This window comes from Prosopis cineraria, unplaced genomic scaffold (genome assembly GCF_029017545.1).
Source record: "Prosopis cineraria cultivar Desert tree isolate PC_DT_omini unplaced genomic scaffold, ASM2901754v1 PC883, whole genome shotgun sequence".
Classification (NCBI taxonomy): domain Eukaryota; kingdom Viridiplantae; phylum Streptophyta; class Magnoliopsida; order Fabales; family Fabaceae; genus Prosopis; species Prosopis cineraria.
In genome coordinates, this window is record NW_026556208.1 from 1,175 (window position 1) to 16,061 (window position 14,887).

The 14,887-nt window shown below is 32.6% G+C and overlaps 2 protein-coding genes across 2 annotated transcripts; one reads left to right on the top strand and one right to left on the bottom strand.

The window, feature by feature from the left end:
• Positions 1–1,032: 1,032 nt before the first annotated feature.
• On the top strand, positions 1,033–4,376 carry LOC129298681 (tropinone reductase-like 3). Its single transcript, XM_054937102.1, has 6 exons — positions 1,033–1,306; positions 2,087–2,203; positions 2,607–2,741; positions 2,883–3,008; positions 3,112–3,213; positions 3,984–4,376. The coding sequence occupies exons 1-6, from the start codon at positions 1,169–1,171 to the stop codon at positions 4,131–4,133; spliced, it is 768 nt and encodes a 255-aa protein (XP_054793077.1). The 5' UTR covers positions 1,033–1,168; the 3' UTR covers positions 4,134–4,376.
• A 3,352-nt stretch (positions 4,377–7,728) lies between these two features.
• On the bottom strand, positions 7,729–13,880 carry LOC129298680 (uncharacterized membrane protein At1g16860-like). Its single transcript, XM_054937101.1, has 4 exons — positions 13,041–13,880; positions 10,271–10,426; positions 8,893–9,104; positions 7,729–8,297 (listed from the first exon to the last, which is right to left on the bottom strand). The coding sequence occupies exons 1-4, from the start codon at positions 13,773–13,775 to the stop codon at positions 8,105–8,107; spliced, it is 1,296 nt and encodes a 431-aa protein (XP_054793076.1). The 5' UTR covers positions 13,776–13,880; the 3' UTR covers positions 7,729–8,104.
• Positions 13,881–14,887: the final 1,007 nt, after the last annotated feature.

The window sequence follows — 14,887 nt, forward strand, 5'->3', positions numbered from 1 at the left end:
CTTTTTTCATGATATTACTATGGCAAGAGCATATTGGATGCATGAAATATGAAAAATATTTTTTCTAACATATCATCATCAATGACTTTTTTCCACATACTTTCAATCGAAAATTGATTCTAAAAATTGCAAAGTTATATTCATTCATAGATTTAAAATCTTGTAAATATAAGTGCATCCAACCATAACAAGTTTTTGGAAGAAATACATTTTTTTATGGTCATACCTTTTTTTTAAACTGTTCCAAAGAACAAGATGGTCTCTTATAGTCAGATAATTATTTTTCAACCCTTCGTGTAATGGTGATGAAAAAAAATTATGGCCTTGGCCTTATTTTGATTGGATGCTTGATTGTCATTTTTGATTATGTCTTCAAGACCATTGGCATCTAAATGGATTTACTCATCTATTACCTAAGGTAGATAATTTTCTCAATGATGTCAAGAGCTACAAACTTAAGTTTCAAAAAATTCAACATATAGATACTATAATAAAAAGATGATAAGAGTTAGATGATGTTCAAGATTAAAAGGATCTAATTATTAAAAAATAAATTGAATCATATATAAATATAAAAATTATCTTGCAATGAAAAACTTTAGTATAGAACCTTTAGATTATAAGAGCTCTTATGCTAATAACATGTTATAAAATTAAACAAATAAAAAATGAAGATATTAAGAAAAGTAAAGACGAGAGAGAACGAGAGAATTTTTTATAAGTTATTATGCCTTTTAATACAAATAACATCCTTTATTTATAAGTATAGTTTTACATATCAAATATTACATATATGATAAAGGTGAAAAAAAAGTAATTAACTTTCTGTTTTATGAGTTAAAATAAAGATGAAGAGGTGAGGGAGATGAATTCTTTTAATATTCGTAACAACCTACCACTTTATCATAAAAACGGTTAACTTCATACATGTAATAAGTCCAATATAATGTGTAGCTTTCGTGGTGATTCGGATAGCATCGAAATTTTAGTAATTTATTCGAAGCCGGCTTAGTTCCCTGGGGTGCAAGTCCCAAATATTACAACATAATAAAAACTCAACAAATTAGTCCATGAGACAAGAACCCATCTGAATCGTGCAGCAAAAAGTGGTACCCCCATTCCCAAAGTCCACTCTCTCAATCCAGTTTGGTTCATAGAAGAAATAGAAATGGACAAGTCGAAGATCGGGAAGAGATTTCAAGGTAAGGTAGCTATTGTTACTGCTTCAACTCAGGGCATCGGTTTCGCTATAGCCCAAAGGCTTGGCCTCGAGGGAGCAACTGTCGTCATCTCTTCTCGCAGACAGGTTCGTTGGTTCTTTTCTTTTTAGGATAAAATCTTCAAAATTGTTTCGATTTCAATTATGCCTTGCTTCCTAAATTTCGTTAATCTGTTTGTATTCTTTGCCTGAATAGGAGTCCTGATTGATCTCCGTGAGTTATACAGGAAATAAATCGTATATTATTTACCGCCTGTGAACATCTATAGCTTGCTATTGGTGTTGTGTGTGTGTGTGTGTTTTTTTTTTTTTTAATTAAATATTGAATTTGATGTGTTAGTTGTGCCTATGTGATTGAGGAATTTGTGGAAAACTGATTTCTTGCTTAGTGGGTTTAATCGATAGAACACTGATTATTGGTTTGGATTTCTCCTGCAAAACTGAAACTGGTTTTGGATCAATTTGTTTGCCTCCGTTAGGGAAATAGTACCGAATGAAACCCTGCAAAACTGAAACTTCTTTACTTGATTACTGTCTCTGGGAATTTTTGCAAAGGCTCAAATCCGAAGTTCACCTGTAAAAAATTCCACATTTCATTTTCTATTGAAGAACTTGACAATACTTGCTTTGAAAGTTTCCCGAGATTTGCTCCAACTAGTATATCTACTGAAGACGGAAGGTTTCTTAGTTGTTGACTTATCTTTGCCGAGAAGTTGAGCAGGAATACTGGTGATGATTGGTAGATAGAATATCCAATCTCTTTTATTGTCTTTACGCTTCTTATGATTGTAAAAGGTATCATATGATACTTCTACAGTGATGTTCATATTACTGGAAAGAATTTCCTCTATGGTTTGATGACTACAGAAAAATGTTGATGAAGCTGCTGAGAAGCTCAGAGCTCAAGGAATTGAAGTATTAGCTCTTGTTTGCCACGTCTCAAATGCACAACAGAGGAAGAATTTGATAGACAAAACCGTAGAGGTGATTATTTACCTGATAACCACAAAGTTCATTCATTGAAAATTTTTGTCGAATTGAAGTCTCAAATTGATTTCAATTCTGCTGCTCAAATTCATCTTCATATCAATTCAGTGTAAGTATACATGTCAGTGTGTTACTACAATCTAGGCACTGATGAGTATTTTACAGAAGAATTAATCAGGTCAGATTTTGTCATTGTATTATTGGTCATCTTGTCCCTAGTGTTTATTCTCTGATGCCTTTTATTATTCCTCTTTATTATATCTTTATCTGTCTGCTTGTTGGACTGACAATTATACTATGCTCCTCTAAGTGCATACAAGTTTGTAATCTCTATAAATTGATCCTCATAAACGCTTGTATGCCATTCTAAGGTGTAGATGAACATTCTGGTTTGTTACAGAAATATGGAAAGATAGATGTTATTGTGTCCAATGCTGCTACAAATCCCTCAGTTGATAACTTATTGCATACCGAAGACTCCGTCCTTGACAAGCAGTGGGAAGTAAATGTCAAAGCCTCCATAATTCTTCTGAAGGTAATTTCGGTGACAGAAGGCCAAACAAAACCATGAAAGGAAAGGGAAAAAAAAAAGATCTGCTTTAGCATATTCCTTTTGGCCACTACTTTTTGCTGTTTTGTATTGTACAATGTGTTATCTTCTTTGCGTTTTATGCAGGATGCCGCTCCTTACTTGCAGACGGGTTCTTCTGTTGTTCTTATTTCCTCTATAGCTGGCTATAACCCACCAGTTTCAATGGCCATGTATGGAGTGACCAAAACGGCCCTTCTTGGACTTACAAAAGTTGGTACTTTGGTTGCATTAGTTTCATCAATATTTTATCAAATCTTGAGTTTTTTTTTTTTTAACTTTTTGTATGCTAATTTTGTTTTAATCCGTTGTTTAGGCTCTGGCAGCTGAATTGGCCCCAAATACTCGTGTTAACTGTGTTGCTCCTGGTTTTGTGCCAACTCATTTTGCTTCCTCTCTTACCAATAATGAAGTCGTTGTAAGTACTGCGAACAAAAAAGATATTTCGGTAGCCATGCACAAGCATGTAATATCTATAGTATGGAAATCCAAGCCAACTTGTCTAATTGAACTGATAAACTGTTAAGTCAATATTTTGACCAGTTTAAGAAAATATTTTGTTTATGGCCGGTTTAGTCATAGTTCGGCTACAATTTTGACCATTAACTCTTAAATCAATTCCTTGACTATTTTAATAAGGGAGAATCATAAAGAGGTCTCAAAAAGATCAATTAATTCAAGTTAGGTCTCAAGTGCTAAATTTTAAGAATTTACAACTCAATCTCTCAATTTTGCAACTTTGTTGTAATAAATGTAACTTGTATTTCAAATTTTAATAGAAAAAATAATTTTTTTTATTTTTCAACAAAGTTAAAATTTGATAAACAAGTTGTGAATTCATCAAAATGCAGTTGCAAAATTGAGAGATGGACTTGCAAATTTCTGTAGTTTGGCACGTGGAACCTAATTTAAATTAATTAGACCTCTTTATCATTCTCCCTTTGAATAACCAGTTTAATTTTCATTACTTTGGTAATATCTATCTATATTATCATTACTTAACTGTCTCTTTTTATTACTTTTTTCATCTAAAGGCATAAAGGACATATCATATCTACAAAATCAGTTTTAGCATTTTATTCACTTTTCTATTTCTTTCCATTCTTTGTACCAAACAGGCCCTAAATAGCTTCATCCAAGTTTCCTAATCTGTTATTTGTCATTTGATGGGAATTTGTGCCATTGTAGAGGAACAAGCTTGAAGAAGAGACATTGCTGAAAAGGCTTGGCACGACAGAAGACATGGCTGCCGCTGCCGCCTTTTTGGCATCAGACGACGCATCTTATATAACTGGAGAAACTCTGGTGGTTGCTGGAGGAACTCCCTCCAGGCTTTAGTTTCCTTTTGCTGTCATGATGTGCTTCTGTGGTTTGGTTAGTATAAACCTGGTCTCATGCTTTTTTTTTTTTTTTAATGGTTACAGAAAAAAAATAATAATAAATGCTTTTAGTTAAAACATTCTGTTAGTTACCCTCGTTCTGTTGGAACTATAAAGTAGCACGAGCACCTCAGGCGGTCTATGGTATGGTATAAGATGCTATTAATTTATAATGTGGAATTCATTGTCCAAGCAACTTAAACCTCGATATCAATTAGAGCATTCTTGTAATTGTAAAGGCTAGACCATACCAGTCAGTTTTAACTAGAGCTGGGAATATAGTTGGGTTTTAGGGGTATTGCCTGTTGATCAGAGTCAGGTTAGTAAAAATGGTCCAAATTTTGGCCTGAATCAAATAACTAGTAAACCAAATGGATTAATCCTGATAGATTAGATTGACTTTAAACCATATTATTTACAAAAAAAAAAAAAGGAAGGAGTTTTGGCACCAAAACTCCACATGACAAGGAGATTTGCAATGAATCATGATAGAGTAGATCAATCTCGCTCATTTATGATATGAATTTTTTTTCAGTTGTATGAAATGTCATATTAAAACTTATCATTTAAATGTATCTATAAAAAAAAAAAACTTTGTTTTGTGGAGTTTGTGGGTGGCTATTTAACTCACTAATCTATGAGGGTTGGGTTGAAATTTTTTTTTTCAATTCATATGAAAATAAGTTAAAACTTGCTCTAACCCATGGGCGGTGCTATGTGTATGTAAGAGGGGGCAAATGCACTTCGTAAATTTAGAGAAAATTACAAGGAGGGTTATATGTTTTATTATTTTGTACCTTTTAATTCAAATATTTTGAACCTCTTAATCTAATTTTAAAGATGTTTGGGTTCAAAAAAAAAAATGTTCAATTGAAGTTTAAAAAAATGTTGCACCTTTTTATCCAATGTTCTGGCACCGCCACTGCTCTAACTCATATTTTCTCCAACCTACATAATCTAAGTTGATCTATTTTCCAGCTCTAAGTTTAACTAGAAAACCAACGAACCAGCACCTAGTCTTATCCGGAAATTAACTTGAACTTGCAAAAACGAAAATCAATCAGAAAACTGAAAAATCAGTGAAAATGGAGGACAGTTTATATTTCATTGCAGTTCTGGTTCTGAAAAATAAAGACTGACAAAGCAATGCTTAATCTCATGAACAATGCATGGGCTTCCCTTCCCCTCCTTTTCATAAACCCTCATGTGGGACTTCAACTTGCAAAACATCTGCATCTTTTCTTCTCAAATCTCCTTGTGCTGAGAGAGCAAAGCACAAGCGGCCTTACAACTTAATGGCCTCTGGCTTCGTTATCACATTTTGGTGCCGTCTTCTTTTTCGGCTCCTTTCTCTGCGGCTTCCATTCTGGAGTCAATCTTGTGGTGTATGCCAATCGAGATCCATGATTACAAAGGTGATTAATAATGTAGGCTGTTGGGTTTGATTGATACGTAAAATTAAATATTATAGATTGTGGATTTTTTTTAGAAAAAATATTAGGATAATTTTTTTATCTTACAGAAAAAGTAGTGAATTTTTTTAAATTTGATAATAATAATTACAAATAAACATAACAACAGAAGAAGTGGCAAATTTCATATGTGACAATGTGAAATTTTCACATGATTTTGTTGGTTAAGTGAGTTAAACAGTGTGAAAATGTCTAATAATAGGCAAAACTAGAGAAAATGTATAAAGTAAGGGGAGAGGGAGAGAACATTTTATGTCATAGGTAGAGTCGGGAATAAGGGTTGAGCTTAGAAGGTCAATTTAAAAAATTGATGATTTTTTGAAAAATCAGGCTTCTAGACCCAGCCCTGATATGCCTTGAAAAAAAAAGGCTTTTGTTTGGATGGCCTTCCAAGTCCTGTTCCCCAAAGGATAGATGATTTTTTAAGTATTATATTGTTAAAAAAATTGATCTTGGTTCTTTTGCCATCTATTTTAACACAATATTGACATTTTTTTTAATTAATTTCTTAAACACGATTACTTTGTAAGGTCTATTTTTTAGTTTTGATTAATATTGTACTTTATGATACAAAAATTTTTATATTTATTGAATTTGATAAGGTTAATTTGGATTAAAATTTTTTATTTTCATTTTAAAACTTGATTAAGATTCTATATCTTTATTTATAGTTATTTTTTTATTAAATTTATTATTATTATTATTTAATTTTTTTAAAGAATAAAACGAGCTTACGAGCTACCCCTAGCCCTTCAAATAAGGGTTGGGTTTAAAAATTGATCATTTTTTGAAAAACAGGCTCAAGGGCTTGTGCCCTTAAGGGCCGGGTCCACCCATTTTCCCACCTCTAATCACAGATTTCAAGTATATATATATATATATATATATAGGTAAAGAGGATACTTAAATATATTTTTAGGCCAAACAAATGGTTAATTGGTACTTCCTCCAGTATCATTCATAAGGTACATTTTAGAATGTTTATTTAGTCTTATTTATAAATCACGATGCGACTTTTTAAATAATATTTAAAAATTATTTTTAAAATTATTTTTCATAAGAAAAAAAAAAGTAACATGACATTACTTTTTAGATTTATTATACAAGGACAAATTTCAAATTTTGCACATTTTTAATTCTTTTATTTTTTTTACATCAGGATGAGATTAGTAAAAATAACTTATAAAGAGGACTAGAAGAATAACTTTCATCCCAAAGTTTAATAAAACATAAGACTCAATATATTTCTCCCATAATGGACATTTCAAGGCCCCATAGGATTAATATCTTCCTACAAACCAGTATATTTTAATGTGTTAACATTACATTAATAATGAAAATTTATTATAAAATAAATAATTTATAAATAATATACATGTCTTAATTTAATTGAAAACATGTGCGTTAAGTATATAAGATAAAATATAATTTATTCAATATTTTTTTAAAAAACAATCTACTAAAAAAACTAATGTACAATATATATATTACTAAATTTCACTCTTTTTAATATTCATCATGGGTTGGTGCAAATTTTGGTAAAAGAGACAATTATAAAAATATTTTTATAAACTAATATAGTATAAGTTTATTTTTATTTAATAAATAATAAAAAATTGTAATAATACATGTGTGCGTGCACGCAGTGTGAGGGAGAGTAGATGTTTTTCGTCGGTTAAGAGTGGGGGGGGGGGGGGGGGGGGGGGGGTTACCTATATTTCTAGTTGGGTTTTGTTTTTTGTCAGGTGGGTTCACCCTTTGTGTGATTGTATGTGTATATATATTTACATACACCCTACTAACAAAAATTAAGTCCAGTAAAAAATATTAATTCCTCATAATATAATGAATCAATATTTAAATCCTCATTTAAAAAGTTCATATTTTATATCATACCATGTCTTGAGATTGTCTACGATAAAAATACATTTGTACATAATCAAATATATATACACAAACTCCGTGCATGCGTGCGTACAATACATAAACACATACGCACGCACGCACGCATAGAGACAAAACTCATCCAAGATTTTCCAATCGTCGTGGTGGCATTATACTAAACTCTCAATTCTTTACAGCTCATATCAAATAGCACCGTACTCAATATATATTCGCCATACATCGTCAGAAATTTTTATATTAAACGACAAAACTCGGTTGCTTCTAGAATCAACTGAAACGAAAGAATATATATATATATATATATATAAACATATATTTGCCTATTTACATTATAAAATCATAAGAGACGAAAATTCGTGGCAACAGACATTTTCAAGCTTCCATCACAGTCAACTTCGATGTATCTCCAGAAATATCTGGACATCATATTAACCATGGACATGATCATGTCCTCATTATCATCATATTCTGCTTTGCATCTTCCAATCAGATAAACTTTCCAGATTCCGAAGCCTGATTTCCCATGAAAAACAAAACGCTTGGAAGAGGCGTACTACACAGGAATGACATCGGCATCCTGATTATCCTCACATAACAAGATAAGGCCTTCCACATGCATTGGAAGAAGGCATCGCTTCCATTGACAAGCTATAGGTACAGGGCTCGTAGAGGGAACAATCATGAGCATATTATCATGCCGGCGAACCACTCCCATCACGCTTACCGTGCTCCCTTCTTTGATGTACCTGCCATTCCCAAAATTTACTGGTTAAGTACTTCAAAAAGCACATGAAGTACACCTTCTAGTTCAAAATATAAATATTTACATTTTATCCCAACTAATCTTGGTCCAAATACAAACAACTAAATGCTTGTAAAATTTTTTCTCATCTTACCCCTTGTATTTATTAACTTATATTTTTTTTTGTCTGTGTGTTCATTGTAAAATGGAATTAAGGGTAAAAAAGGAAAATAATATATATTTTCATGGGAATAAAGGTTTTACCTAGCACATATAGAGATAAAGAAATTTAACGCTGAGATGAAATCCCATGCTTAGCCACGTTCTTTTATCACTCTCCAAACCCATGAAACCGTAAATTGGGGGTGGGGGATCCACATTAGATAGATAGATAGATAGATAGATAGGGAGAGTGGTCTCTTTTCATTCTTTTTTCCCCCCTTGTATCTCTCTGCTTCAGGCATACTTCACAAAATTCCCACTTTGAAAGAAATTCACAAGCAGTTACACCCGAAGCCATTCAAATAATGCACTAGGAAATTGAAAACGGAAACGCAACCTGAAAAGGAAATTATAGGTCAGAAAGATGCAGTGCATACCCTTCCTTGAGGCGCATTATACGGTCATCACTAGAGAGTTTACGGTCTGCTAGCCAGCCTAAGAAATTTTGAGATAACTCTCTGTTTTCCTTGTTTATGTCGACTACAGCAGCAGGTTTCACAAACGGAGCAACCTTAACACCATTGCCTGCTTTCACTAAAGCTCGTAGCCCAGATTGGAAATCTGATATGTAAAAGTCCGCTACATATTTCTGCCCGTTTTTTTTTTTTTTTAAATTGTTGACAATGAAGAGAGATGAATAGAACGCAAAACATGGGTAAATAATGTTGAGGCCAAAAACCATCATCATGCAATTAGAGAGGACATAGCAATTCAGATATGTTCACTAACTGAAAAAGTAGAATGAATCGATAAGCATAGCAGAGGTAAATTATGAATGAAGTTCAAAATCTCAGTAAGGCAAAGACACTTCCAAGTGACAGAAAATGCTGCGATCCTGATGATGATAGTTTTATCTTTCTTCTGGTTCCTAGTGTTGATTATTCACATCTTACAGAGTATTTCAATCGTTCATGCCAACATAATAGTTATAATAATTTTAAGAATTGTAAATCAAATGCGTTAGGTCACTTTCCATGATTTGGCAATAACATGCACTGGGCTAGGTTAACAGAGGACACCATTTGAGACTTCAGCTTAGGATATATTTGATCCATTGGTTTGCTGGGACAGATTACACAAAAAACTAATTTGTTTCGGGGAAAAAAAATGGTTTGGCCATAGATTAGTAAGGACTACGGTGAAATTGCCAAAACAATAAACTATTATTAACTTACATTTTTAGCTTTTCATCAAGATGCGGCAAGGGCATAAACAAAATCATGGAAACCAATATGCAGGCTTGCTAGTGAGTATTAGTCTATCTAAAAAATTGAGGGGAATCGAAAACTGCCCTGAACTTGAAATTCTAATTAATTTTAATAGGCTGTGTAACTGTATGGTTCTCACGAACATGTTAATCCTTCATCATCTCATTATTGTTCCTTTGATTTTATTAAGCTCTTAGACTGTATCTTTCATACAAATATCTCATATTCCTCATTATCATTTTTGTTTCTGATCAATCTTTAAAATTTTAATGAACACTCGGGGAGTAATTGGATAAAGAAATGAAAAGATAATATATTTCCATTGCACCACAGACATGAATATCAATCATATTCTTGTAATCTTTATTCAATATTAACTAAAGTTTTTTTCTTTGAGGACATTTATCATTTATTAAATCAGTTTTCCAGTTTCATTCTTCTTTACATTCTATTGCATTCTACATAGATTCAATGTAGTAGAGGGTTCGTTTAATAAACAATGACACCAAAACGACAAATATTTTATACAGTAGTCCAAAAAACTAACCTCAGAATATCTAGAACCCCAAGAGAAGCATCGGTGGTTAGCATTTGCTGATTTACCACCCCATCCTTTATATTCATACAATTCTGTGGAAACATATACACATCTAGGTACTCTCTGGTATGAAGATTCCAAAGGAATAATGCCACAGGTCACAATCTATAGGAAGAGACAGGATATATCATCAGTCTAATTACAGTCTGATTAAATATTCATAGAGGCAGATGACTTATTCATTAGAGTTGTTAATCATATCAATGAAGACAACTCTATCACAGAAAAATTGCACAAGGAATTCAAATGTCTTTCCAAAAAATGAGCATGCTAAAAAAGCGCTGCATTTATCTTTCTGTCACATGATCAGCCTTAAAAAAAATCGTCCTGTTGAAAACGTTAGAGTGTTGACTTAAAGAAAGAAACAAAGCCTGTTCATTTGATACGAAAACTGAAATGGAATAAAAGAGAAAATGCAATGGGAACTAAAAGTAGTAATTTTACATGAGAAACGATCCTTGTACCCCTCAATTTAAGGAAAAGAAAAAGAAAAATAAAAAAGGAGTAGCATTAAGAGAGAATTACTGTTAAGGGATAACAAAACGAGGTATAATAATTATTAAACATCCCAATTATGCTTTGCACATACCAAACTCCTTTGGGAGCCTGCTCAATGAGCAAACAATACAACAACAACAATAAGCCTTATCTTATTAGATGGAATCAGCTACATGAATTACATAACGTCATTGTACTTTATCATTAACCCAGCTTTTAGGAATATTATTAACTAAAATGTCTCATTTAACAACTTTCATAAGTGTTCTTTTAATTTTCTACCAAGTAAGTCTATAAAAATGAAAAAAAAAAGAAACTGAAATATCCCCGATGACCAGGACATATCTTTCTGTGCAGCCTGATAAAGGCATTGATGTTCCACCCTCATATAAGCAAAAACTAAAATTTCTTGGTTTTAGATATGTGCAGAAACTAATGCAGTTAATAAAGGTTTCCAATCTTACCCCTTAGTTAAGATCAATTAAACCAATTGTTTTAAATAGTAGTTGGAAATAGAGGCAATAAATTATCATCTTTAAGGAAGGAACAAAATTTAAATGTTCCTATCAGGGGCATTTCAGGAAAACAGATTTAATCTCTGACATAATTAACATAATTAAGAGGAATAACAAACTTTCTTAAACATTGTGAAATACTACATTTTTAGACAAAATCTCACATACCAATAAATCTCATTAAATACACTTAACAACTTTATTTTTTCAAAACAAAAATATAAACTTTCAAAAACACCCTTCATCTAATATATTGAAAGGAGAGATGGACATAAATTAAATAGAGAGAGAAAGGGTAATATTGAAATAAGTCTATTTAATGAAAGCTTAATCTTCTCAAAATATCTTATATCTTGAACATCAAATCTCCCCTCAAAGTGTTTTATAATTTGAGATTCTTTGCTTAATACTCCTTCTGGTCCTTAATATAAAGCAAACTTTAAAAGCTTTTTTTTTTTTTTGTCTTTAATGCAAGACAAAGTTAAAGTAATTTTTTTTCCAAGCTTATCCTTATTTATTTATTATGGTTTGAATTCCTAGACAATAATCTATTCCTATAAATAAGGTGTTTTTATCCATATACCGCATATCAATAAAAATTTGCTATTTAGTTGAAAGAACATAAAACTACAATAAGTTTCCAACTTTACCCTTAATAATGTCACAATTAATGTCATGATGATGGGTGAAATATGCAATTAATATCTTTTCCCTTTTCAAGACAATATGGGTAAAATTGTTCAATCACTCAAAAATATCATGACATTTCTTATAGTTAGGAACAAAATAAGCTTCTAGTAAACATCACATACATAAGCATGGAGGGAGTATTTCTTAATAAACATGAAATTGGTTAACTTTGCCTTGTATTAAGGACAGAAGAGATTATGAGACTGGAGGGAGTAATTTAGACACTAAAGTATTGCCAAAGCTTGCATTGGGCAACGAGACAGAAAGAAGAGACAGTGAAGCGGAAAACAAGGGGCTCTGAGCAGCAAATTCTATGGCTTTCACTTGTAAAAAAAAGCCCTCACAAAACACGACAATGCATTAGGAATCGGGAAAGCAAGAAGGAAAGATAAGACTCAGTTTCAGATTGTCATGGTGGCCAAAATTTCATTAATTTTTTTGGGCAATAATAAGTACTCCTAATCATTCATTAAAAAAAAAAAAGCAAGTACTCCTAATCAATCGACTTACTCAGCTATGCCCTTGCTGTCCTTTTACACCGTAACGCATAATCCCTGATTACATCATTCGAAAAATTACCATTTTTTCAAGATAAGTTGGTGAGACAGCCATGCTGGCATACAGCCATTCAACACAAGAGACAATCACGAAAAAAGGAGTCACAATCATTAATTAATTCCATTCCTCAGGTGCAATCAAACCCATACCTAACAATTTTTTTTTAATTTAATAATTATTCATTAAAAGGCCAACGATCAGCATTAATCATTGCGGACTTGACAAAATAAGTAATTAGGCAGCTCAAACAATTTACAAAGCCATGACTTCAAATGCATGACATAACCAATTACGATCATTCTCTCGCATTAATGATTCACTGATCGAAGGAAGAATATTTTCTCCTCCGCTAGAATTAAATTCTTAGGATTATGATGGACTAGGTTCCTAAGATATATAACTTTTGGATGATACTATTAAGTGTACGGTTTTTCATAACGTATAGAAGGAGACATTACCCCGGTAACCTTGACATACTGCCCATCAATGGCGCCTCGGAGCTCAGCATCTGGGTAATTCTTCACAAACCCTAATAGCCCTCTTCTTTTCCAAGTGAGATTCCATATAATCAAAAGCACTACAAGCACAATTATTGCCGCTAAAGCCACCAGAACCACCGGTTTCTTCATTGCGGCCGTCAGAAACACCCCAACAAGCACGCTCATTGCTACAAGCACTAACGACACCCACACCACCGCCTTCGACACTCTAAAGCCAACCTTCACTTCGTCGTCTTTCAAACTCGTAACGGCTGAACCGTACACCGTCTTCCCGATCGAACCAGCTTGCGGGATAGGACCCGACCTCCTCCCAACACCGCCCGACGGTCCAATCGGGCCGGATCCTATTGGACCCGATGTGATGAGCCCCGTAGGTTGCAGGGACAACGGGCCCGACGATTGCTTCTTCTGCATCGGGCCCGACCCACGGCGCCTCCCTGGAGCACCCGAGTCACCGCCGGAGCGCACTGCTCCACTACCGTGCAAAGATTTAGACGAAGATGAAGCATTCAAAGATGGATCAGCGAGTTGAATATCGAACATTTTTCCGAGCTCACCGGATTTCTTGATATCGCCGCCAGTATAGGGGACGGCGCGTGACGCCATTGTAGGCTGCCGCTCCTTGAGCTGCTCAGGTGGACCCGAGACATAGAGCCCACCGCTAAGCTTATGCGAAGGGATTCGAGTCCCCATTAGAGAGAGAAGCGCAGTAGTAACAGTGGCAGAGTACAGGGCATCCTCTGCTCTCTCATTTGTGGCTTGTTCTGTGAGGGAAGAAGGTGGGTGTGAGTGAGTGTGAAGAGCAAAGAGTTTTAATGGAATGGCGGAAATGGGTTTGAGCTTTGTTATAATGACACCTATATCCTCCAGAAATCTCAGTGCCGACATTTAGGGGTCGGAGGAAATTTTGTCTTTCTTAATATAAATACACGTGCAACAGCTTGTCGGGAAAAAAAAAAAAACATATGGTAATAATTATATATTTTACTTTTAACTTTATACAATATTTTATTTTAATTTTTTAATTTTATAAAATATTTTTAAAATTTTTTTAATTTTAACATTATTAATTTTATCTTGATAAATTTTTATATTAAAATTTTAAATATTAATAAAATATTATTAAATATTAATATATTAAGTTTAATTTTTTTTAAACTAACAATAATTAATACAAAAAATACTCACTTGAAACTAATGATGTTAGGATTAAAAGATTAAAAAGATACTTTATAAAATTAAAAAATTAAATTAAAAGTTTATATAAAATTAAAAAATTAAAAATATACTTTAACAAAATTTATTTAATATCAAGGTTAAATAAAAAATTGGATCCTTTCAAGAGTGTCTATAACCCTAAATTCATTAATCAGTATTAATTTTAACTGTTAATTAACTAAATAATTATAAAAAAGAAACCAAATTATAGAAAAATATAAGAATTTTTTTTATATTTTTTTAGGTCTTCTGTAATTTTTTTATTATTTTAATAATTTTTGAGGTTTTTTATATAATTTTTTGTCAATAAAATTTTTTTTATTAAATTTACCCTTACGTGTTGACGAATGTCCTACTGGTTCTCATCCTTTTAGATATTTCTCTCTTGATTGCTAATTAATAATTTCCCCCAATAAATATAGGAAAGTTTATCGAGGTCACCAAAAATGCTTGTATTATTATTGCGGTCTATGAATCCCATAAAATCTATTAATTATAAAATATTTGCAGAAAAATATCAATCAATAATTCAGTATATAGTCGGCCTATGGTCTTTACAAATATAGATTTTTATTATAATATTTTTT

Coding starts and splice junctions, on each gene's coding strand:
- LOC129298681 (XM_054937102.1), top strand. CDS start 1,169: ATGGACAAGTCGAAGATCGGGAAGAGATTTCAAGGTAAGGTAGCTATT. Junction 3,009..3,111: donor CCCTTCTTGGACTTACAAAA/GTTGGTACTTTG, acceptor TCCGTTGTTTAG/GCTCTGGCAGCTGAATTGGC. Junction 3,214..3,983: donor TTACCAATAATGAAGTCGTT/GTAAGTACTGCG, acceptor GTGCCATTGTAG/AGGAACAAGCTTGAAGAAGA.
- LOC129298680 (XM_054937101.1), bottom strand. CDS start 13,775: ATGGGGACTCGAATCCCTTCGCATAAGCTTAGCGGTGGGCTCTATGTC. Junction 9,105..10,270: donor GGGGTTCTAGATATTCTGAG/GTTAGTTTTTTG, acceptor AAAAACGGGCAG/AAATATGTAGCGGACTTTTA. Junction 8,298..8,892: donor ATAATGCGCCTCAAGGAAGG/GTATGCACTGCA, acceptor TGGGAATGGCAG/GTACATCAAAGAAGGGAGCA.